Genomic DNA, 24,285 nt, shown 5'->3' on the forward strand with positions numbered 1-24,285 from the left:
CTGGGACAAGCGATGTGTACACAGCAGGTTCTCAAAACCCAACTGCCGAGTGTAAGCCCGTCTGCGGGGAAGCTTGCTAACGGTCCCTTCAGCCCTCCTCTGGCCCCTCCCTCCCTGCCTTGTGCCCCTTCGGGCTCTGCAGTCGCTTCCACACATCTGTTTCCATCAGCACACCACACAAACCTGAGATACCAGATATCTCATCTGACTTGGTTGTGTTGCTGGGTGCCGCCGGTACCTGTGGCCCTTGTTTGAGTGATAATTACAAGTAGGAGACACTAGAGAAGGTGTTACTTGAGAAATACAATCAAATTTGATTGGATGAGAAGCGAGGATCACCCACAGACTGGGAGGGTAGGTCTGACATGGGTGAACCCCAAGGAGAGTACAGGATTTTTGAGCACGGTCATGGAGAACAGGAAACAGGGCAGGGTGTGGGTTTTGAAGCAAAGGGGACTGGGGCTCAAAGCATGAGTCTGCATTTGCTCCCTCTATGGCTTTGGGGAAATAACTTACCATGCTTGACCCTCGGTTTCGTTTTCTTGTAACTGGGGACGGCAATCGCTACCACGGAACGTGGCTGTGGTGATGTGGAGGAGATAGTACCGGCCAGGCCCGAGCGTGTGATGAGGGCACAGGGACAGTCTTACAGGACGGCCAGTGGACAGCACTGGCCCCAGCACTGTGTGACAGCAGCAGGCACTAAGCACCCCTGAGCAGGTCAGCACCACGCTGGCTCTGGGTCCCTGTGAGTGGGCAGACTACCTGTGGTGCAAGTCGGTATGCTCAGAGCCGGGACAGAGGCAGGAGCGTCACCAGCAAGCCCCACTGACGCAGGCTCTGAACTTGTTAGGAAACTCTTCCCTCACCTGTCCATCCACCATCTGCACTTCAACTGATCCCCCCACCTTCCACTCGTGCCTCCTGACCTAACAGCCACCCTCCCATTTCTGTCTTCAAAGGAACCAGACAAACCTGGGTTGGAATCCTGGGTCCCACTTCCTAGCCAATCCTGAACATGTCACTGACCTCCAAGTCCACTCATCTGTAAAACACAGAGCAGGAGACACAGCTGGGAGAGGGTGGTGAGGATTTCAGGAGCGAGCGAGCGGCTCCTGGCCTCTGCAAATGCTCGCTAAGTGTTGATTCCCTCTGCTTCTGGCAATCGGGCTGGATTTGTGCAGGGAGAAAACCACTGTGCTCACACGACGAATGGAGAAATTCTTTACAGACATCCTCAGCAATGTTTCAGCGTTGTGCACTGCCAGGCGGCGCGCGGGGTGGCCTGTGATAGGGGTCCCCAGCGGGCTGGCACTCTGTGGGGTACCCCCTTGTCCCGAGTCGCAGCTGCCGGGGCGCAGCAGAGTTGCGAGCTCCAGGAATGGACTGCAGACTGCCCCTGTGGAAGGTGCTATGTGCACCTGACCCCTTGGGGGGTGTCGGGGGGTGCCAGCCCCTTTTGTCTTAAGGATGGAGGCCAGCTCTGTTTTACCCACCCCCAGCCCACCTCCCCTCTGCGGCTGCTTCTTCCGGCTGAGACTCTGATGTTCTCAGACACGGGCTTGGGGCCTCCCGGTGCACTACCTGCAGCCCTCCGGGTGACCCTGGGAGACTCCTAGAATTCGCCTCATTTTCAGTGAAAAAACTGAGGTTTGCTTAGGTTGTGATTGCACTGGAGGTCTGGGCGCCCATTCATGCCCTTGCATTTGCAACTGCACCTCCCCTTCCAGAACCCCAAATGCCCCCCTGATGCCGCAGGGATGGTCTGGCCACTGGTCTGAACAAGTCAACAGGAAGAGAAATTTATGAGTCCATCAGGAATATTAGATCGCCTAACTGATGCATTAAGACAATGCTGCTACTCTTTTAATTTTGATAATGGTGTTGTGGCTAAGAAAAAGGCCTTTCTTCTTCAGGGGTGGACTGAGAAGTGCGTGCCTGGGGGGTACTGGCCAGGCTGTGCGGCACCGGGGCGGGGCAGGCGGGCACCCCGGTTTGGACAGAACCCGGGCTGTGGTGTGAGGGTGTCTCTGGGCGATGCCAGACTTAAGACTGCGCCCACTGCGTTTTTGGAACTACTTCTGTGTAGTTTGACATTTCCCATAAGTGAACTGGGATGCAGGATGGGGAACAGAGCGCAAGAGACCAGGGACGGAGTGCGGGGGCTTTTGTCTCGGGCCCCGGCACCCCTCAGGGGCCACGTGTGGGGCGCAGGGGTCTGGGACTGTGCGCCCCCAGGCTCGCCCCTGAGGCCGGGCCACGAGCCCTCGCCGGGATCCCCGCCTCTCCCTCGGACGCCATCACACCCGCAGGAAGCTCCTGGAGTGGCCGGGACTCAGCTGTCTGCCTTTCTAATTTGCTGGGGGAGGGACCACAGTTGGAGCTTCTGCCCCAAAACCGCGCGCGGGGCTGCCCGGCGCCCTAGCGCGGCCGCTCACACGCCGGCTCCGGGGTTCCCGGCGCGCTCCTCGCTGTCACTCACGCCGCCACTCCAGGTCCCCGCGCCGCCCCCCGCGTTCCTTCCCGGCCCTTCCACAGCCGCGGCCCGGCCGCCTCTCCCCCTTCTCCCCGGGCGCCCGGCCACGGCCGCCGCCGCCTCCCTCCCCTGGCCGCGCCCGCCGCGCGGCAGCCGCAGCTCCGCGCCGCAGCCCTGCGCACCGCAGCGCAGCGCAGCCGGTCCGGGGCGCCGCCGCCTCCGGACCCGCTCCCCCTCCTCACTTTACGGGCTCCAAAATGTGGCCCAGGCGGCCCCCTTGTGGCACTTGGGGGCGCCACAGACTCCTGGCTGGAGTCTGAAGAATTCAGACCGATTCCTCCGCACCGTGAGTTGGCACAAATCCTCCGTGGCCCAACTCCGACCCCAGCGGCCCGGCTCGGCCGCCCTCCTGGGCAGGGGGCGCCTCCCCCTTCCCAGCCCCCGGCCTGCCCCGCACAGGCGGCGCCGGCGGGAAGGGAACCTGTCTTCCTGGCGAGCAGACAGGTGTCTGCTGGGGGCCGGGGCAGGGGTGGGGGCGGGGTGGTGAGGGGGGTCGCAGGGGCCGTGGCGAGGAGGGGGTCACGGGGGCAGGGGCAGGGGCTTTCCTTGGGACGAAGGCTCCTCTCCCTCTCACCCACGGGAACCCGGGGTGCAGGCAGCCCGGAGTCCCCGTCCATCGGTGGGAGCGTAGGGGCTGGGGGCTTCCCCACTGAGGGAGCTGGGGCTGGGGGTCCTGCACTGAGGCAGGGGGCGGGGGGACTGCCCGGGCGACAGGGCCCCCTCCCCGCTGCCAGCCATGCAGCCCCAGGCCCTTCTCTGCGCACTGCACCTGGCGGCCAGCCCGCAGGGCCCCTGGACGGCCCCCGAGCGCTTCTGCCTCACTGTCCACCCCAGCGAGCCCCAGCCCCCTCCGCCTCCGCCTGCTCGCTGCGTGCGGCCGGTCACAGCCCTCCCCACGCAGGTTAATAATGCCATCTTCATAAACCTCTGCCCATAGGTGCTACCACCTAATTTTGAATCTGCCCTTCAAACGGATTGGGCCACAGAGGAGCTGGGATCTCACGCACCGCTGGGAGGTGCTTGCAGCTAATCAGTCCCTCCCTGCCCACCCACACCCCCCAGAGCTCAGCTCAGCCTCGCCGAGCTGTCTCCAGCAGCAGGGTGTGGTGCGCAGCCTCTCACAGCCCGGTTCCGTGCTGACCGTAAGTACGGCACTTCACCTTGCTGGGCCTCAGTGGCTTCATCCATCAAATGGGGATCCCGAGACTGGCGCTTGGGGCCACTGCCAGGGTGGGTGCCAGGCAGACAACCCAGCTCGGGGCTCGGCGCCTGGACAGGGCTCCGTCCAGCTCAGCCGCCTCCGAGCCCGCGAGGTCACCTGGCCGGGCAGTGACTTACTCCCTGTCTCGCTTCCCCCAGCAGACCCACTGAGCTTCGAGGACAGCAAGCCGGCCGGCATCGCCTCAGCCCAGCCTCACTCGGCACTGGGCCCGGGGAAGGTAGGTGCCCTGCGGGGGCTCGGGGACAGAGCGTGCGGAGGGGAAGCCGGGCCCCCTGCCGGGAAGCTCGGGCTCCGGCCGGCCCCTCGTGCTGTGGTGTGCAGTGCCAACGCTGGGGCTGCTAAGAGCAGGCGCGGGCTCTGCGTGTCATCCCTCCTGCCTGCCACAGGCCGGGGGCTGCCTCCAGCTGACTTGATTTGTGTGGTTCAGCCGCCAGAGCTTCCGTTTGTACTCCGGGCAGGGTCACCGAAAGCTGGGCTGTTGTCTGTCTGGTGACACTTGTTACATGCGTCCCTCCCTGGCCGGGTCCCGGGGCGGCTCCGCGGGCGTTCCTGAGGTCCCTGGCGGGTGCTAGCCTGCTCTTATCTCATGAGTCCTCACTCGAAGCCAGCGAGGGAGACGCTCATCTCCATCCCACAGGGAAAACCCAGACTGAAAAGTGAAGGGAATTGCTGGGTCTCGCAGCGAGAGCGCGGGAGGCACCGGGGATCGTCTGGCTCGGGAGCCCCAGCCCTGCTCAGCCCCTGCTGCTGCTGTGACCAGGGCCAGTGGCTCCTGCAGAAAGGCCGGGGGGTTTGCACAGAGCCCGTTCTCCCTGGCAACTAAAGGCGGGCCGTAAAAAAGCCGAGGGGGCGCGCAGCTGCGTGACAGACCCGCGGCAGCCCCCAGAGGGGAGCACCACGCCGTCCGCTGGGCTTGTGGCCGAACAGCAGGGCAAAGGGGCAGGGGGACGCGCTGGCACGGGCGCAGAGGGCTCCCCAACTCGTCCCCGTGGTTGACCGGGGGCTTTTGCTAATGCCGCAAAGAGAGGACAGCAAGGGGAACGGCGCGCGGTGTGCCGAGGGCAGAGGGGGCTCGGGGGCCCCCGCAGAGCCTGAGAGGCACATACAGATGGCAGGGGGCGCCGAGCTGAGCAGCTTGTGCAGGACAGGGAGCTCCCTGTCCCGGGAGGCGTCCGAGCAGACAGAGGCAGGCCGGGGCTTGGCTGGCAGAGGCTACAACACAGCTCCCTGCCCGGGCTGGCGGCCCACACACCTTAGGCCTGTGAGAAGTTCCCACAGCACCAAGCCCCGAGCAAGCAAGTGGGGCTGGCCAGAAAGGAGCGGGCTGGGGTCAGGGCAAGGGTGCTCAGCCTTTGCCACCTGGTTTGCCCCCGGGGCCAAATGGCAAAGGCACAGAGATGGTGAGTGAGGCACGTTTGCCCCAGTGAGGCAGTGGGAGAAGCAGAAAGTGCAGCTGAGTGCTGGGGGGCTGAGCCACAGGGGGGCTGGGGCGGGGCCTGACCTGCAGCCAGCTCCCCTCTTAAGGGCCAGGTCACCTGGGTGAGCCAGGGGTTATTCTAGCTTCTAGGCCCAGCAAGGCTGGCCAGCGTCCTCTCTGGGGCAACAGGCTGGCAAAGTGGGCGAAAGGAGACTGGCAGGGAGTGGAATGGCAAGTCGAGGTGCTGGTCAGTCAGGACCTTCCCTGGAGGCTGGGCCCTGGCCCCGGCCCTGGCCCCGGCCCCGGCCCGATGCTGGACTATGACCTGGATGCTGGGAGAGGCAGTCTCTGTCACACACACGCACACACACACACACACACACCTGGCCACAGGACCGAGGGACCTGCGTGTTGAAGACAGCACACGCCACAGCTGGCGCCGCCCTTGCTGCCTGGCCCATTCACAGAGCGGGGGTGGTGCAGTTCCCAGGAACCGCAGGGGAGGGGTCTTGACAGGAGCCCCGGGCCAAACAAGCCTCTGCTCTCAGTGCCTAAGGCAGCGTCCTTGCCCTCGTGCGCACATGCGTGCCTACGTGTGCACCAGAAGCTGTCTGGGAGCTGCCGGGCAGGGGCACAGCTCCACAGGACAGAGAGGTTCTGGGGAGGGCAGCCCTGGGGGGCCGGGGCCCGCCGCCGCCTGCCTGTCCTGCTCCTGACAGCCCAGCCCAGCCCGGGAGCCTCAGGGTCGCCGCCGCTGCCGCAGCCCGCCGAGGGGGGGCAGCAGTGTGTCGCAGGTGAGCCGGCCGGCGGGCTGGCGGGCTGGCTGCTTGCCTGGGGGCCCGCGGGCAGGAGGGCCCTGTCTTGACCAGCAGGCGCTGCAGGCCACGGGGGGAGCTGTTGCTTTCCTCGAGTCTTGGGTTTTGTTGTTGCTTTTGATTGTGGCCGTTGTTTTAATCTATTAAAGGATTGATTTGTCACCGTGTCACCGCAAACGTGCCTATGAAGTGACACTGACGGGTGGGTTACAGAGGGGGCGGAAGGCGCTCGCCAGGGACATTCTGCCACTGACAGCTTCTGGCTGGGGGCGACGGCAGGTGCAGAAGGGCCCTGAAGAGTTTGGTGTGGATGTGAGAAGTCACCTCCCCACAGGGCTAAGCAGGGGCAGAGGCCACGGGGCAAAACGCCTGAGCCCAAGGGGTCTGGGCAGGGGGCACCATGCCCCCACCCCACTAATAATTCCTTCAGCTCCCGGCGCCCACAGGACCTGGCTCCCTCTGACGCATGAGAAGTCAGGGGCCCCGGGCTCGGCAAACAGCCAGAGCCTGCGACCCCTCCCCAGGCTCATGCTCCAGAGACAGGAGCCTCGCTGGGGTGCGCGGGCAGAGTGCAAGGCGGGCTTGCCCCAGGGAAGCTGCACCCCGCACAAAACCCTCATTGTCACTGGGCCCAGCCGGGAGGGCTTCTGTGAGGTGGAGGAGAAGTCGGGGTTAGCACAAGTTTTTCCGGGAATTATTAACCTCTGGAGACTCCAGCCGCTGTGCCTCTCAGCTCCCCAGCCAAGGTCCAGAACACGAGAGCCTGCACCCCCCGCCCCAGGAGTGGTTGCATTGGTCTCCTTGCATTTATAGACAAACAGAATCAACACTCGCACCGGAGCGCCCCTTCAAAGCCGGTGGGGGCGGCCCCGGCCCCCAGGCGTTTCCAGAAAGACATGGGGGCGCTGCACTGGGGCGGGGGGAGGCGAGGGGGCTGCTCGCTGGCCTTTTTGTTTTCTGCCGTTTGGGTCTGGGGCTCTGAAAAGGAGCCGTGGCCGCCCCGGGAAGGGGCTGGAGCCCTCCGCTCTGACTACGGCGCTGACGACTTTTGTGCGTGATTTTCTCACTGAGATCTCAACAGCCCTGTGTGGCAGGGACTATGGTTTCTTTTCTCTTCTTTTCTTTTTTTTTTTTTAACATCAGGAAACCAAGGACCCACAGCTCCGTGTTCCAAAGCTGTCTGTGCGGGACGGCTGGCTGCTTGCAGCGTAGCCACCTTCCCAGCCCCAAATACCCGGGGACTCTGCCCCTCAAACACACACGTACACACACACACACACGTGTACACACGCGCACAGAGGCCCCCTGCCCCCGAGAGTGACGCTGGCTCAGCATCTCGGCCCCATTCCTCTTTCTAGAAATAAGTGTCCCACGGGCACAGGCTCACAGCACCGACCATAGCCCAGACCTCACCATCACCCCCTCCTGTCCGGGCTAGACCCGTCTGCCTCTGGCAAGGCACCGGCCAGGAGACACAGTCGCCTGCGTGAGGCTGAAATTAGGCTCACAGCTCCTCGGCGAAAGCCAGCCCCCAGGACGCCAGCCCCGTCCCCCAGACCCCGATCATGAGCTCAGCACGCAGCTGCCAGGGAGGTAAAAAGCAGTGTGGGGCGGTGGGGGCCAGGACGGGCCCCCCAGCCTTGTGCTTGCTGTCTCACAGCAAATCTGCAGACTCACCGAATGCCCAGAGCAGGCGACCCTCTGACAGACGCCTGTCAGTGCGCACAGAACACGAGGTGGTTTTCAGCGAAGGGAACCACACAGCCGCAGTGCCGGGGCCATCTGCAAAGGGACAAAGGACAGGGGCGCTGAATGCTCGGCCACTTCCTCACCCCGAAACATGGGGCAGCGCTCAGCTGGGCTCCCCAGCGAGGTCTTGGGGGCGGGCGACAGGCACGCACCCCAACAAGGGGTTAACGGCCGGTGGCGTCTCAAACACACTCTTGAAAACCCAGGACAAGTTGGCCAAAAGCGTGGGGCCACAGCACCCATGGGGAGAGTGCTGGCTCTGTGGGGCTGCGTAGGTGGGCCATTTCAAAGTGGACCCCGAGGGTCTCCCAAGTCGGGCGAGGGGCTTTTTTCGTTCGCTTGCGTTTTGCCTTTGGGTTTTCAACCATGTCCCAGGAGCTCTGGGAAATCAGATGGAGGATTTAAAGCGAGACAGTACATGAGGTCAGAGTGGCATCTTAGGGGGATTTTCCCAGCCGCCCCACCTCTAAGAAGCTGGGGCGAACGCAGTCAGGTGGTGTCACAGCACCAGCACGCGCACGGCTACACGCGTGAGGAGCGAGTGCAGGACAGCGTAGATGGCTCTGTCGGGTGTCAGCTGAGCGGGATTGTACTCGTTAGAGCCTCAGCTGGCGACACGCCCGCCTCACTGACCCACACGGGGCCACGTTCCTTCCACGGGCTCATTCTTATTCATTTTTTGCAACACAGTAGAGCGAGCACCCTGATCCCGTGACCCATCCCGACGACAGGGCCGCTGACCACGGCGCCCGTCTGCCCAGTCTCCTCCCCCAGAACATGTCCAGCTGGGAGTCCTGACAACAGGGGGGGGTAGGAGTGACAATGGGGCGCACAGACCCCGGAATATTAAACAGCTCTTAAAAAGAAAGAGGCAGCCGAGACCTATTGTCTTTGAATGGACCTCAGCATTTTGCGCAGAACTGGATTCATCACGCTCCTTTGTTCCCGGACATGGCCTCATCACTGGCCCAGGCATGTGCTCTTTTATTTTGCTAATTTATGCATTCATAGATTAATTTGTGAGAATGTCATAAGCACTCACGGGCTCACTCCGCACACCCGGCCTTAGCAATTACTTACACCTGCCTCCCCGGGCCGCCCGCCCCCCAGGGCCGCTGCCTCCGGAGAAAACACTCCAGGATCCCGAGGTGCTGATGCGAGGGCTGGGCTGGTCTCTGTTATCGCCACGCAGACTCCTGGAGGCAGAAAAACAGGCTGCGGTGAGCGCCACAGGGAACACTTCACTGAGACAGGCAGAGTGCCAGGTGTAGGGGTGCTTCCACACACAGGCAGACGCAAGGCAAACACCTGGAGGCGCACACCCGAAGATCCCGACAACCGCTAATCTGGGGAGAGGGGCAGGCGGGGCTCAAAACGGTTCCAGCTTTATCTGCAAGGTTGCGTTCTCACGAGTGAATGTGAATTACCCATGCATTTCCTGCACATTGAAAACAACCATTGTACGTGGAAGGGGGGCTCTGAGGGGGGCTCACATGGATTTGTTTGTTTGTGGGGATTTTTTTGGTTTTGTTTTTACAAATATAAACAACAGCATCTGGCTGACGGCGGCTGGGGAGCCAGCAGGTACCAACCAAACAAGTCCGGCAGACACCAGGGATTCGGTTTTTATCGCAGATTTTTCTGTTTTAATTCTACACTCTCCACGGCCTGTCGCTGACAGGAGCCTGGCAGGTGCGCACCCCCTCAGCTGTGACTTCACCACCCGCAGCCCCCGACCCCTCCCGGGCCGCCCGCGGGTGCCTGCAGTGCACCCGTCGGGGAGCGCTTTCCTTTTCCGTCTGTAAGAGGCCAGGAAAGCTGATGCCCTGGCCCGTGTTCTCGGGGATTAGCTGGCTGGAACGAGCGTTCCAGGGAAATGTGACACGGGATAGGTCCCGCTGAAGACACGGGGCTCCAGCCCGCGTGCGTCAATAGCCAGACAGCTTGCTGGCAAAGAGCCGGGGCCTGCGTGTCCCAGGACAGCTCAGTTCCCATGCAGGACACACGATCAACACGTTTCTTCTCAGAGCCTCACCCTCAGCGACCATGGGCTCAGCGGCACAGGTGTTGCTAACCCCCGCGCCCCCCTCCCCTGGCGGGGCCTCCATCTGCAGGGACGGCTAATTGGTTAATTGTTTAACCGCCTCTCGCTGGGGAGGGCAGACGGAGCTCTTGTCTGAACACCTATGTTCCAGCGTGACTCCGGCAGCAGCAGCGCGGGGCAGGTGAACCAGCCTTCAGCCCACACGCCAGACAGGGCTGCTGCTTGTTGCCTGAGGTTCTACTTTGGATGGGGTTTGGTGCCATCGTTTTGCAAAATATCTTTAGGATAAATTAAAAAAAAAAAAAATCCAGTGCAATACCTAGATTGGAGTGACCAGAAGCAGCAGCCTCAAGGCTGGGTTACCCCAGCGTGGAGGCGGCCATAGCCCCTGCAGCACCTGTGACCTCAGGACAAGTCCATAAACGTCCGAGCCTCAGGGAAACGCCCTCTGGATCTTCAACAATGCAAAGAGCTTCCAACACCACGGGGGAAGAGATGCAGCTAAAATAAGACACCACTTCTACTTGTTGAGGACCTACTGTGTGCAGGCCACTTTGCAGCACTGGGAAGCTGTGGACCCCCTCTGGCAGAAGAGGGGAAGGTGGCTTAGAGTCACCTGTCCAAAGTCACCAGCAAAGACAGCCTGCCCTCACTGTCCCCGAGCAGACTCCCTGGGTCCCACCGTGGATGTTCCAGGGGACACCTTTACAGCACAGTGACAGAGTCCAACACCTCCCTTGCTTTGGTGCAACATAAGGCCGAGGGCAGCGGAGGCATTCTGGGCCTTGGATTCTATTACTGTGTGAAGGCTGCGTGGCCACCATCACCACCCCCACTCTCCTGAGGGCCACCTCCCGATGCCAGGTGTAAGAGACGGGCAGACGTACCTGGCAGGGCCCCGAGTGGGTCTGGGATGCTGGTCTCCTTCAAGGTGACTGTCCTGAGGGGCCAGGCTGGGCCACACACTGGCCTGGGGAGCCCACTGACCCACTGCCCGTTGTGGGCAGTGAGCCTCGGCTGCACAAACAAAGGCGCCAGTTAGTTCCATTCTCAGAAATCTACAAATTTGCAAACTGTCTGAACTGACACATTAGGGAGGAAAAGATCATTTGTCAGACCTTTGATTTGTTCCCAGGCCAGGCAGCTGCTCCTTTCCCAGGGGAAAGCGGCCGTCTCGTCGGCAGGGCACCTGGACACCTGGACAGGGGGACAGACACTCTCAGCAGGTGCCACAGCCTGGGTGCATCCCGCCTGGCTGAGCCCCCGCCCAGGCCAAGGCCGCCTGTGTGCGGAGGGAGGGTGGGATCAAGCACGGAGCAGGACAGAGCTCGAAGGGTTGCTGGGAAGGGCATGCAGCCTGGGAAGACTGGCGGTGGCGGGGTCAGGAGGAGCTAAGAAATGTGCTGCCCAGGGTCCCCCAGAGGCCTAGCCCCCCTACTCACACCCATGCCCCACCCATTTGCTACAGAAAAAAAGTTGGGGGTTCTTGGTTCTTGATTCCACCGAGAACCAGGGGTTTGCCAGGAGCTCGGACGTGAGCTGGAGAATGGCCTGGACAGACTCTGCTGGGCTGCCCCCAGCGAGCCCAACCTCAGGGAGAGCTTCCTGGTGATGCTGGACCCACAGTGGGTTGCAGGGATGTCCCTGAGCCCCTGATTTGCCTTCTGCAAAGGGGGGTGATAAAAATAGCCCCCACCATGCCTCTCTGAGGATTAAGATCCAGAGCCTGTGATGTGCTTCCGAGTGCGTGGCACATAGTAGGTGCTCAAGGAGTGGACGCAGCCAAAGGCAGCAGTGGGGAAGAAAGGGGCCCGTGGGGGAACAAAGGTGGGTTTCAAGACCGCGTGGCCGTGGCCGTGGCCATGGCCGCCGCCGTAGACACCGAACACACGTCCAAGTCCAGACTTGTGTGGTCGAAGAAATAAACCTGCCCAATCGCTTTCCAGAAAGAAGCGGCGGTTAGAGTCCAGCGGACGGCAGGTGGTTCCCTCGGACGCTTGCGGCCAAGGTAAGACACAGGGAAGGGGTCCCGGGGTCAGAGGTGCTGAGGGTGCTGGGTGCGGGTCAGCGCTCAGGACCGGGTTTGTCTCTAAGAAAAATCATGACACGGTGGGGCACTGGCAGGCCCTGGTCCACCATGCCAGCCGCTATAATTAGCAGGTCCCAGGCCAGCTGTCCCCTTCCCCTACCGAACCAAATAAGCCACAGTGGGCTGAGGACGACAGCACCCGCCTTTTGGGGAGGTGGAGGCAGCCACTGAGGCCCCACGCCTGCGGTCTGGCAGCACATCAGGCCACGAGGCCGGCGGGATCAAGACATGGAATGAAAGCCCCTCCAGGTCCCAGAGGCCACCTGCCCATCCCGCCCCGCGCACAAGCGCCTGCTGGCAGTGCCCGCCACGGGATGGGGGCTGGCTCAGGGCCTTGCCTCTACCTTTCACTTCTAGAGGCCCGGGGCCGGCCCGAGGCCCTGCACCACAGTTCCACCCTGCAAACTGAGGGAGCTGCCCCCGCCAGAGAGGGGCAGAGCCAGAACTGGGAGCGAGTGCACCCTAATTACCCCCAACTAGGCCACAGTGTGCCTTCCTCCAGGGGCAGTCCCCAGTGGCCGGGGTCGCCATGCCATGGCCACTGCCGGTCAGGGCCCCTCACAGGGGACCTGCGGCCTGGGCTCCAGCTGACTGAGAGCAGGGCGCTGTTCCCTCCCGAGGCTAATGGGAAATTAAAGCTGACGCCGTGCGTGAAATTCTGTCCACAGCTTGGCCATTACAGAGTGGGTGTTCCAATAATCGTGAGTGCTAATGGCATCAGCGATCCCGTGCCTGCTTGTACTTTTAATTGTTTACAGAGGGCTCCCCTGGGAAGGAGGTACTGCTCCCACTCCGTAAATGGAGACACGGAGGCTTGGCCAGGAGAGCCGGCCCCAGTGCCCCTGGCCCCAGAGCAGAGCCCTCCTCATTCTCTCCCAAGTCACCACCTTCCTAGGCCCCAGCCTGCGGGGTGCAGCCACACAGCCAGGAGGCACAGGCAGGGGCCCAAGAGCGACAGGAAGGGGTTCCGTCCCAAGACCCCTCCCACCCAGGAAACGCAGACTCTGCCCCCTTCAAGCACTGCACTCCTATTTAGATGGGACACGCTCACACAGCACTGTGGAGAAGCAGCTGGCAACCTGGCGCAGGACCGGGGGTCACCGAGTGTCCCCAGGGCCCTGGCCACCACGTCCCTCGCCACTGCCCCCCAGAGCTCCAGGAGCAACGTGAACGAGCTGGGCCCCAGGCCCCCTTGCAGAATTGGGGAAACTGAGGGCAGGGACAGGAAGCTCAGAGTCAGAGCCCGAGCGGGCCTGGGCGCTGGGCGCAGTCCCGGGCCCTGCCCGCTTGCCTTCAAAGGCAAGTTCAGCCTCAGGAGCAGCTGATTGGCTCCGCCGATCGGGGCAGCCCAAGGGCACAGCGGCCGGTGCCCCTCTCTCAGGCCTCTCTCCCCCTCCCAGGTTATTCTGGGCAGAGTAATCCAGCTGCCCCCTGGAGCTGCCAGTCAAGAGTGGAGGGGGCAGGGCCACGGCCATAGGAACATCACTGGGTCAAGGGCGCTGCCCTCCAGCTCAGGGGTGCCGGAGGGGAGGGGCTGAGGGTCCCTCTGCAGGCAGCCCCTCCTGCTGGGCTACACAGGAGGCCTCAGCTCCAGGGAGACTGGTGGCCAGTGCTGGGTCTTGGCCTCCCCCACCCCTGCCACATCACCATGACGGTGTCCGAGGGGCAAGGTCAGGGCTGTGCACAGGCACCCCAAGACTCAACCCTAGCTCCTCGTGGGGCTATAGGAAGCCCACCTACCTCCCCCACCCCCAAGTGGCAGTGAAATGGCCAGAGTGACCGACCCTACCACTCACCCTTGCCAGGGCAGGCCTCAGCCTGCCAAGGGCAAGCCATGACTTTGACGCTGGCTAACAAGACAAAAGGCCGACACTCCGTGGCCCTCCTAGCACCTTGTAAGCCCACCCTTGTCAGAACGCCTTCACTCCCACAGCCCAGGACAGCGGAGCTGGAGGACTTCCGAGGTCCCGTAGCCCCCGAGGCCTGCTGGCTGCCCCCTCACACTCCTGGGGCTCTGAGTGCCGCCTGCAGGGAGGCCAAGATGGACAGGGGCCTGCACCTGACACGCACACGGCAGCAGGGGACACGGGGCTCCAGGTGGAACAGGGCTGCCGTCTGAGCTTCGAGGACGGTTTAGGGACAGCCATGTCCCTCCCAGCCTCACAGCCCCGCTGGGCACTGGCTCTACCTTCCTCCTCTCCCTCCTCCTGGGCCTCCCGCCTCCTCCCCGTCCTCACCTCTCCCCTAATTCCCCCATGCCCGCCCCCCACCCCCTGCCCAGCCCTGCTCCTAAATATCTTCTCATCTCCTCTTCCAAGCTCTATTTTTAAAATCAGATTTCCTTTATTGTACAGAGGGCTGACAGGGAGAGGTATTCGCTGAGGGATGCCCCCGCCCCCCGTGCCCCCCCCACCCCGCCCAGCCCTTCATAGATGCACGGTGGCAGCCCTCACCTCGGCCACTTGCTCAGCAGCAAGGCGCCGACCTGACCGAGGCTCTGGGCACTGCCGGTGCCGAGGCAGCCAAAGACCAAACCAGCGCTGACCCCAGACCAGGTGCGCCCAATCCCGATGCGGTTTTTGCGGGGTTTCTGTTGGGTGGGGCTATCAGGTGGAATATCCAAGGCAAGGGATAATTCCTAGAGAAATGGTGCCGATGCCTGGGAACCCCACCGATGCAGGTGGGTGCAGGGCCCAGCATCGGGGCAGAGCAGGGCGGGCCCCAGGCGGTGGCGGGTGGGCTGGTAGAGGGCAGGGGTCCCACAGGAAGCTAACGGGGACTGCCCGGACCCTAAGCAGAACAGGACGGAGACCCCTGACAACATCCGAGTGCACCCAGAGGAGCAGGCAGCGGAGCCCCTCACTCAGCCCCGAGACCCCCGCTCACCTCCAGCAGGCACTAGACTCGGGGTGGGGTCCTCATCTCCGTGCGGGTGATGGCCCACAGGCAGAGCTGCCTCCTTCCCTACACCCAGGCCACATGGTGCAGGAACCGGACGGAGTGTGGAATGAATGAATGAATGGCAGGTAGCTGTAAAGACGACATCTCTAAGAGGCATTTCCTGCGGTGGGGGGACTTTTGAGAAATCCTGTCTTCCTAGAGGTCTGAAACGCAGGGGTCGTCACGGCACGTGGGTGCCATGGGGAGGTGGTGACGCTCAGGAAATTTTAAACAGGAGTTTGTTTCCTGGCTGGATTTGCGTATTAGGGGGAGAAATCTGGACTTCATTTTGAGAGGTGACAGGATCAGAATTTCCTATCGTGCTAAGGAGTTGGGATTTTTTTTTTTTTTTTTTTTTTTTGGTTGAAGGGTTTTGAGAAATGCGTGGCGAGTTTGCTCTCGTGGGACGAGAACGTGCAGAAAAGCATGATCAAGTGTCTCTATTGGCTGACAGCTCGGGACAGGCTGGGAAGCTGCAAACCCAGGAGTAACAGCCACGAATGTCGGGATCGCCCTCGAAGGCCCTCCCGTCCAGGGCGTGCCAGGGAGACTTGGTGCGTGTTGATGCCAAAGTGGAAAGGTTCTGATCACAAGCCTTACATGGTCCGCGCTGTGAATATGCGAAGAAACTTGGGACTATTTCGACATGATCAGGGTTTCTGCAGTAATGCCTAGAAAGCTGGTGCAGCCGCTAATGAGTTTTCATAGTTTTTTTGGCGTGTCTGGTAAATAGCATGCAAACTGGGAAAAAAAAAAACACACACACACACACAAATTTTAGCTAAGAATTTGGTATTCCATTCCAGACCCAATTAAGACACACTGTTTTTTTTTTTTTTTTAAGGTGGAGTTACAAGAGCAGATTATATATTGTAACTAGGAAGTGTGAATTTTATTTTAAGGATGACATGATCAAATTTTATGCCGTGCTAATAAGTTTGGATTTGAGCCGATGAAGAGCTTAAAGGAGCGGCAGGGCAAGATGTGTGTGTGTGTGTGTTTTTTTTTTTTTTTAATAGACCAGCTTGAAGATAAATTACATGGGGAAATGTTACATTTCACGTTAAGTACTTGGGACTTTATGTTATAGGCAATGAAAAACTTTGAGAAGTTTTAAAATCGAGGAGCTACGTGCTCAAACTTGTGCATTTCGGCAGAGCTGAAAGAGTGGATTTTATGCTAAAGAGAGTATGATCAGCTTTTACAGCATGAGAGCCGAGGAGCCCAGCATTCCATTGGGAGGAGCGGGCGGGGATGATCTCATTGTTGGATGCTCAAGCGCAGGCGTTTGGAGTTTGGCCAATAAAGGGTTTTAAGGAGTGAATTGATGAGAGTTTTGTCTCCAGAGGAATTCAGAGGGTAAAACATATTTTATGCTAAGGTGTCTGGATCTGATCAAGCAGGTAACGAATAAGCATCCGGCGCTCCTCGGCAGGCCCCCACCCTTGGCCCCGGGACACCCCAGGCTGGGAGCTGGGTCCTGGGCAGGCACGACAGGCATGGCTGATCTGACCAGCACACCGGGAAGCATGCGTGCTGCCCGGACGAACGGCCAGGTCACACCTCTATGCCAAGCTACAGAATCTGGATTTGCGCCATGAAGACATTTGAAGAAAATGACATAGCAAAATTTCTGTGCTGGTTAGAGCGGTCTGCAAGGAAATTTTTGAGTAAAACGTATTTTCTGCTAAATAGCTTAGACCTTGTCGTATAGGTCACTGTTACAGAAGCCCAGGCAGAAGGGACGAGGGCAGGCTCTCGGCCTGCATGGACGCGTGGCTTTTGGTTTATTGTGAGGTTGACACGGTCCAGGTTTGGTGGGTTTGTTTTGTTTTGGCTTGGTTGTTTTCGGTTTTGTTTGTTTATCGCACTGAGGTTTGGAATTAGGCCAATACAGGATTTCGGGAATGGTCTGGTGAGATCTGGGGCTTTGTATCGTCAGCTGGCAAATAAATTATGTGGTTAAAACGTTTATTTTATGCTAAGCGATTACAGCTTCCTATTACAGAAAGTGAAAAGAAATCTGGTACAATGGAGACACTATGGGATAACTCCGTGTACCTTGCTGAAAGATTAAACTTTAGAGCTAAGGCGTATCCAGGTTTTTATAATATGCCAGGATATTTTAGGTCAAAAGCAAGGAAGCTGCAGGCTTCATCCCCTGTGTGGTCGAGTTGGTGCGGAATGCTAAGAAGTGAAGCCTTCCTATTAATAAAGTAGTTTGTAAGTCACTTTAATTAAGAATTTAAATTTTAGCCAATAAAGCATTTTCAGTGAGGGACACGCTGAGGTGGTTTCTGCTAGAAGCATTTCCAAATGCGTTACAAAGAGCTTCCTGCGTTTCCATCGGAACCTCAGGTCAGAGACCTGTGACTTCATTGTGATTGTGCACAGCTTAGGCACCGTCCGGAGGGGGGAGCGGACCGGGCAGTGTCCACGTGGGTGTCGCTGCGGTGGTGTGGCTGTGGTGATGACGATGACGGTGATTTTTATCTAATGTGTGCACCGTGCTTAAAAAAAAAAAAAAATGGGATCTCCACTGAGCGGGGTGACATAGTCAGCATCTTCTGTTATGCCAAGGTCTTTAAATTTCAGAGTGGTTTGGTGCATTCGCATGTCAGATGTGTTTACGCTAAAAGACTTGGACTGACTGCCGAAGACAGTAAACAAACAGTGAAATCAGGAGGACTGCATGATCAAATCTAAGAGTGTACTTAATTCTGAGAAACAGCAGATCCAAATTTTGTATCCTTTTGGATGGAAAATTTGGATTTTGGCCAATGAGGAGTTTTCTGTGAGGGAACGCCTGCTCTTTTATAGCTCACCCCGGGGCCAAGAACACCAAGAAGCAACAAAAGGTGGAAAGAGCATCCCCTACGGCCAGCCCATGGGGTCACCAACGCTCTATTTGCCCCATACAGAACGAGTGTGCAACATAGTAACAGTAACAAGAACAGCTCCAGCTAAGATGTCTATGTCTCTTTAAATTCAGCCTCAGCTGGCTCAAAGCTCCCATCCCTGGATCCCGAACCCCCAAGACCATCAGGTTTCAAAGACCTCATGCACCCCCTACTCCCATCTCTCAGGGTGGGGGTGGTGGACCCCAGCAGCAGAGGGAGGTAGGGGAGCCCCGGCTGCAGGGGGAGTGAAGACGGAAAGTCAGGGAAATGGGTGGGACAGGCGCACGCCCCAGGAGCCCCCCACAAAGGACAAAGAGGTCCACCCAGAGGAAGAACAGACTGTGGGGGCGGGGGGACGGTCCGAAGGTCTCCTCCACGCTCAGAGTTGGGGAGCATGGAAAGCAGGTCCCAGAAATCCCATCCTCTGCCGGCCCCCCCAAAAACGCTAGAGACGTACACGGCTCCCACACACAGGTACTTTGTGCACGCGCCCGGGAAAGGCAAACGAGCCAAAGCTGGAACCCAAACTGCGGTGCCTCTCCCTCACAAATTCTGGCTTTGAACCTGGAGCAGGAACTAAGCTATTCTGGGCTGCTGACCCAACTGGTGGGACGGGGCCAAGTGCCTGTTTTCTCCTTTTCCACCGAACTCGGGAAGCGGAGGCATCCCCTCGACCCGGGAGGCTGGGCCTGCTCCAGGGAGCATTGCCTGCCAGGGCTGGCGCTCCGTGGTGCGGAGATGTGACCTTTGTGATTTTCGGGTAACCAAAGAAGGGACGAGGACCGGCCGGGCGTGTGTGCCAGGGTGGAATGAGGCAGCCCTGCCTCCTGCCAGGTGCCGCTCCGGGCCAGTCACAGCGCGGGATTTATGAGCTGTGAATTTCTCACCCCCGGGGAGGAAGCAGGCAGGCCAGGCAGAATGAATCCGCCTGGGAGGCAGGTCAGGGGTTGACAGAGATCCTCTCCCCGGGGTGCCTCCCTGAAGTGACCAGGCGCTGGACGCTGGAAGACGCTCCCCAGGGGCTCCCCCAGTGACCAGGCGCTGGGAGCTGGACGTCTCCCGGGTACTACCCTGCCCTGCAGAGGCATCACTCCCGGGCATCACTCCCGGTCTTGAAAACCTGACCCTGACCGCCTGCTCCCCTCCCCACCCCTCCGCCCTCAGGTTCTCCTCGCCAGGGTCCCAGTCGCTCACCGGGCGCAGCGCGACCTTACCAGTCTTCAGAAAACAGCACTTCCCGCCGACGACAAGATAGAACCCTCTGAAGACTCATTTGAGACGATGATGGAGCCTAAGAATCCATCATCAAAACAAATGGAGTCCTCCGAGGGCTCACCCAAGACCACCACTGCGGCAGCAGGCAGAGGAGCGCAGGAGGGGGCGGGGCCGGCCCGCGGCCCAGCCCAGGGAAGGGAGGAGCCACCCAGGGGCTCGCTGGAGAAAATGGAAGAGCTGCCCACTGATCTACTCCAAGACATGGAGGAGCCATCCAGTGGCCCACGTAAGGAATTAGAGGATCCACCCAATGACCTACTCCAAGACCTGGAGGAGTCATGCAACGGCTCACGCCAGCCGACGGGGGGTCCACGCAGCGAAGCCTCGGAGGGAGCCTGGGACAACCCGGCCGGAGCCACAGCAGGGCCGGGCGACGACACCGACGTGGAGGCAGAAGGGGCAGAAGCGAATCCCGAGGAGGGCCAGGGCCAGGGAGAAGGCCAAGGCCAGGGAGAGGGCCACGGCCAAGGCCAAGGCCAAGGCGAGGGCCAAGGCCAAGGCGAGGGCCAGGGCCAAGGCGAGGGCCAGGGCCAGGATGAGGGCCAAGGTGAGGGCCAGGGCCAAGGTGAGGGCCAAGGTGAGGGCCAAGGTGAGGGCCAGGGCCACGGCCAGGGCCAAAGCAAGGGCCAGGGAGAGGCCCAGGGCGAGGGCCAGGGCCAGGGCGCTCCAGTGGAAGCCATGTCCATGATACAGTCCATCATCTCGCTGTACCTGCGCATGCAAGACCTCAACGAGCAGCAGAGAGTGGCGGAAGAGATCCTGGCCAGGGGCATCGCCGCCGGCCAGCTGCCCGCCCCCCAGCGCTTCTCGGGCGACCGCAGGGAGTTCCGCGAGTTCATCGTGCTCTGCCAGCTCATCCTGCAGAGCTGCCCCCGGGGGTTCTGCAGCGACCGGCAGCGCGTGCAGTACGTCATCAGCCACCTCTCCGGCCTGGCCCTGCAGTGGGCCAGGACCCTGGTGGAGCAGAGCAGCCCCCTGATGGAGAACTTCCCGGCCTTCCTCGAAGCCATGTCCGAGGTGTTCGAGTACCGGCATTCGCTGCGCGTGGCGGAGGACGCCATGTTCAACATCAGGCAGGGCGCCCGCCCGGCCGCAGAGTACATCACCGAGTTCCGCAGCCTGATACCCACCCTGGGCTGGCCGGACGAGGTCCTGCAGGCCCACCTGTGCCAGGGGCTCAACGAAGACATCCGCCACTACCTCTTCCGGGTGCCCCAGCCGGACTCGCTCGACAGCCTCATCGTGCTGGTCCTGCAGATAGAGGAGAAGCTGGCCGAGCGGAGGGCGGTGCTGAGGCTGCCCCCCGAGGCCCGCCCGCGGAACCTGACCTGGATCGACTCACCTGCGCCGGAGAGGTGGATGGTGAGCAGCTGGCTGCCCAGCGAGGTCCACCCGGCCATCAACCGGGCCCACCTCTTCCTGCTGCTCATGGTGCGCGTGAACCCCTACCACAGCGTGGCCGTCCAGGCCCTGGTCGACTCGGGGGCCGAGGGCAACTTCATGGACGAGAGGTTCGCGCAGGAGCACTACGTGGAGCTGTACCAGAAGCCCTGCCCGCAGTCCATGCAGTCCGCGGCCGCTGGCTCGCCGATCGGCGACGAGCCCGTCTGGCTCCACACCGAGCCCCTGGTGTGCATCCACCAGAACCACCAGGAGTCCATCGCCTTCGACGTCCTACCTTCGCCCGACTTCTCCGTGGTGCTCGGCACCCGCTGGCTGCGAGTCCACGCCCCCGACATCGACTGGATCAGGGGCCGCTGCACCTTCCACTCTCCCTACTGCCTGCAGCACTGCTTCCGCCCGCCCCCGCCATGCATCGCCCTGGAGCGGCACAGCCTGAGCCTGCTCCCCGGACTGCCGCACCCGTACTCAGACCTGGCCGACGTGTTTAACCCGAAGGAAGCAGATGAGGAGACTTCCGACCAGCCAAGCTCAGACGGATCCGATGATCTTTCTGAATCAGAGCCCTCTGAGCTTCAGCAGGCTGGAGACAGTGATCACAGCGAGACCTTCTATGAGTGTCCCTCCACCGCGCCCTGGGAGCCCGTGGGTGCGAGGATGCAAGCGCAAGCCAGGCAGCAGGAGGAGTGCTGGGCACTGCGCGCCATGCTCACGGACAGGCAAGACTACATCCAGCTGATCCCCGAGCTGTTCGACCAGCTGCACGGGGCGGCCTGGTTCACCAGGCTGGAGCTGCGGGGGAGCGTGGTGCCGGGCAGCCTGGGCGTGGCCCGCACCGAGGACACGTGGCGGGCGGCCTTCGGCTTGGAGCCGCAGGACACGAAGAGCTACCGGCCCTTCCCGCAGTCCCCGGACCCCGTCATCCCTCAGCACGTGATCCACTGTATCCTCAAGGACATGCTGGGCTTCTTCGTGCTCTCCTCGGGCCAGGAGGTCCTGGTCTACTCCATGTGCCGGGAGGTGCACCTGCAGCACGTGCGCCAGGTGCTGCTGCGCTTCCGCCACCACCGCGTGTACTGCTCGCTGGACAGGAGCCAGTTCCACCGGCACGCGGCCGAGTTCCTGGGCTTCGTCCTGACGCCCAAGGGCGTGAAGCTCAGCAAGACCACGGTGGGCGCCATCGTCACCTACCCGCTCCCGACCTCGCGGAGGGGCCTGCGCGGCTTCCTGCAGCTAGTGCTCCCCTACCGCCACTTCGTGGAGCGCTTCTGCGCCGTCGCCGAGCCGCTCGTGCAGCAGCTGCTGCGCGGCGACGCCGACGACTCGGCGCCCTTCTCCTGGGGCCGGGCGGAGCAGGAAGCCTTCGACGCGCTGCGGCGCGCCTTCCGCCGCGCGCCCCTGCTGCACCACCCGAAGCCCCAGAACCGCTTCTACTTGGAGACGGGCGTCTCCGGCGCGGTCCTGCACGCGGCCCTCATCCAGGCGGACGAGCAGACCGGCCGCCGCGTCTCCTGCGCCTTCTACTCGCGCAGCATCTCGCCCATCGAGGTGGGCTCCTCGGCCGTGGAGATGCGCGTGCTCGCCGTGCGCGCGGCCCTGGTGGTGTGGAGCCGCTACCTGGAGAACACCGAGGAGCCTATCATGATCCTTCTCAACAGCGAGGATCTAGCCTCTCTGAACAATGACAGGCTCACCGTACTTCTCCCGGGGCACTGGGCCTTCTTCTTCTCCCACTTCAACTTCGACGTCATGCCGCTGCCCGCGCGCGACCACGACGACACCGGCCAGCGCCGGCCGCCCCTGGGCTGCGCGCGCTCCCTGCTGCTCTCGGCCGCCCGGAGGTCCCAGCGGGACCCCCCTGCAGAGCCTGGCGGTGGCGGCGGAGGCCAGGAGGCGGAGGAGGAGGAGGACGCGCCGGGCCCCGAGGAGGAGGCCCGCGGGCAGAGCCTGGCGCGGGAGCTGCTGGCCATGATCCCCGTGCACCACATCCTCCAGAGCTTCCTGGCCCACTTCAGCGTGGCCCAGATCCGCGCCGTGCTGCTGCACTTCTTCCGCGGCCTGCTCTACTGGAAGAGCGTGTTGGCCCTGGCCGCCCTGCTGGTGCTGCTCAGGGCGCGCCGCCGCCTCTCGCTGCCGCCGCCCCCGCCAACGCCACCAACGCCGCCCCCGCACGCACAGCCCACCCAGCCCCCAGCCCGGCGCTCGCTGCGCCTGTTCCTGGACACGTCCCTCATGGCGGGCAGCGGCCTGGCCACGGCCGCCGTGCAGCTGCTCACGCAGATGCCGCCGCTCGCGGGCGCCAACGCCCTCTCGGCCCGGGAGCTGCTGGAGCTGCTCCTGGGCCCCGGCCACTGGCCACCCCACGGCCCGCTGGCCCCGGCCGCCCGGCGGGCGCTGGGCGAGCTCCTGGGCCTCCGGCCCACCCCGCGGCGCGTGGCGCCCGGCAGCCGCTCCCCGGAGCTGCACGTCGTCGGCGATGAGGATGTCGCCTTGCGAGAAGCCCTGCAAGACGACCTGCAACGTTACCGTCAGAGTGGCCTGCGTGACGGCCTGCAAGACAGCTCGCAGGGCGCGCAGGCCAACGACGTGCGCGAGGCGCGCGAGGCCCTGCCCGCCAGCGCCCCCGAGGCACACACCGCGCTCGCCCTCCCTCGCCCGCGCTCCCTGCTGCACCCCGAAGTCCTCGACTTCCTGGGCATCCGCCTGCTCCACGTGCGCGGCCGCCTCCCCCTGCTCAGCCGCCAGCAGGTGGCCCAGGCCCTGAACCGCTTCCTGGCCTTGGCCCAAGCGCAGACGCCGCCCGCTCCCAGCCCGGAGGAGCTGCCCGAGCCCGAGGGCGACCCTGAGCAGGACGACGACCTGGACTGAGGGAGCGCCCCGGCCTGCCCGGCCCCCGCACCAGCTTCGCCCACACCCGGCGCCCCCGTGCCCTCCGCTCCCGACCCAAGGGGACCCTGTTCGTGAAGCCGCCCCCACTGGTCAATCGGTGGCGTCGTCGGGCGCGCCCAGCCGCCCAGGACCCAGAGCCAGCTCAGGGCTACCGACGCACCCCCGTCTTAATCCTCCTCGGCAGGTCCCAGGCCCGCGGCTGGCGGAGTCGGGAGCCGCCAGCGCCCCACGCCCCGCCCCAGCCCACCCCGATGCGGCAGCAGCCACAGCAGATGCAGCCAAAGCAAGCAGACGCCAGGAACGCCACCCCTCCCCCCCCCCGCCCACCCTGGGGGCTGCGCGGCCGCCCTGCGCATCCTGGGACACTGACCTCGGTGCTCCGCTGACTTCTACCTCCAGCACCGGTGCTCCTGCTCCCCGACCCCAACCCCGACCCCGACCCCCCGCCCGCAGGCAAGCCCCACCCCCTGCACGCGCCCCCACCCCACCCCCACCCCATCTGACTTTGTCTGACCCTGGGCTCCGGCCTTACCTGGACACCGCTCCCCAGAGCGTCTGATGTACCAGCATCACTTACCGGACACGGGGGCACCGAAGAGACCGACCGTGCTGAGTGCTCCCACCAGACGCTGCTGACTGCTCGCTGCCACGGGGCGGAGACCCCCTCCCCACCTTCCCACCACCTCCCTGTCATCCCCCGAATAAAGCGAGAGTAAAGACTGAATCTGTGGCTTGTTGGGGACGTTGAGGTCCTGGATCCCCCTGGGGAGCCTGGGGTGGGGGAGTCACTGACCCTCCCTGCCAAGGAGGGGGGCCCTCTTGTCACACCGGCCCCCATTGCAGGGGCCAGGATCTGCCCTGACCCAGCACCGTGAGACCACCTCACAGGTCTAGGTTCAAAGGTCGGGGGCTCACAGGGCTGTGAGCAGCCTGCACTGCAGCTGTCCCACCTCTCTCCCTGGCCGCCTCCGGGACCCCACTTTGCCCTAAAAGTGCCAATGCCTGACC

The 24,285-nt window shown here is 62.2% G+C and overlaps 1 protein-coding gene and 1 non-coding gene across 2 annotated transcripts; one reads left to right on the forward strand and one right to left on the reverse strand.

Annotated features, from left to right (window-relative positions):
• The first annotated feature begins 3,272 nt into the window (after positions 1–3,272).
• RTL1 (retrotransposon Gag like 1) lies at positions 3,273–23,256 on the forward strand. Its single transcript, XM_062181020.1, has 6 exons — positions 3,273–3,437; positions 3,631–3,682; positions 3,896–3,975; positions 5,895–5,969; positions 18,877–19,456; positions 19,658–23,256. Exons 1-6 carry the CDS (start codon positions 3,273–3,275, stop codon positions 23,254–23,256), a joined length of 4,551 nt encoding a protein of 1,516 aa, XP_062037004.1.
• On the reverse strand, positions 8,634–8,710 carry LOC133751771 (small nucleolar RNA SNORD112). Its single transcript, XR_009864865.1, has one exon. It is a non-coding gene; the product is annotated as a small nucleolar RNA SNORD112 (small nucleolar RNA).
• Positions 23,257–24,285: the final 1,029 nt, after the last annotated feature.

This window comes from Lepus europaeus, chromosome 22 (assembly GCF_033115175.1).
Source record: "Lepus europaeus isolate LE1 chromosome 22, mLepTim1.pri, whole genome shotgun sequence".
NCBI lineage: Eukaryota > Metazoa > Chordata > Mammalia > Lagomorpha > Leporidae > Lepus > Lepus europaeus.

Coding starts and splice junctions, on each gene's coding strand:
- RTL1 (XM_062181020.1), top strand. CDS start 3,273: ATGCAGCCCCAGGCCCTTCTCTGCGCACTGCACCTGGCGGCCAGCCCG. Junction 3,438..3,630: donor TCACAGCCCTCCCCACGCAG/GTTAATAATGCC, acceptor AGCTGTCTCCAG/CAGCAGGGTGTGGTGCGCAG. Junction 19,457..19,657: donor GGGAGAGGGCCACGGCCAAG/GCCAAGGCCAAG, acceptor AGGGCGCTCCAG/TGGAAGCCATGTCCATGATA.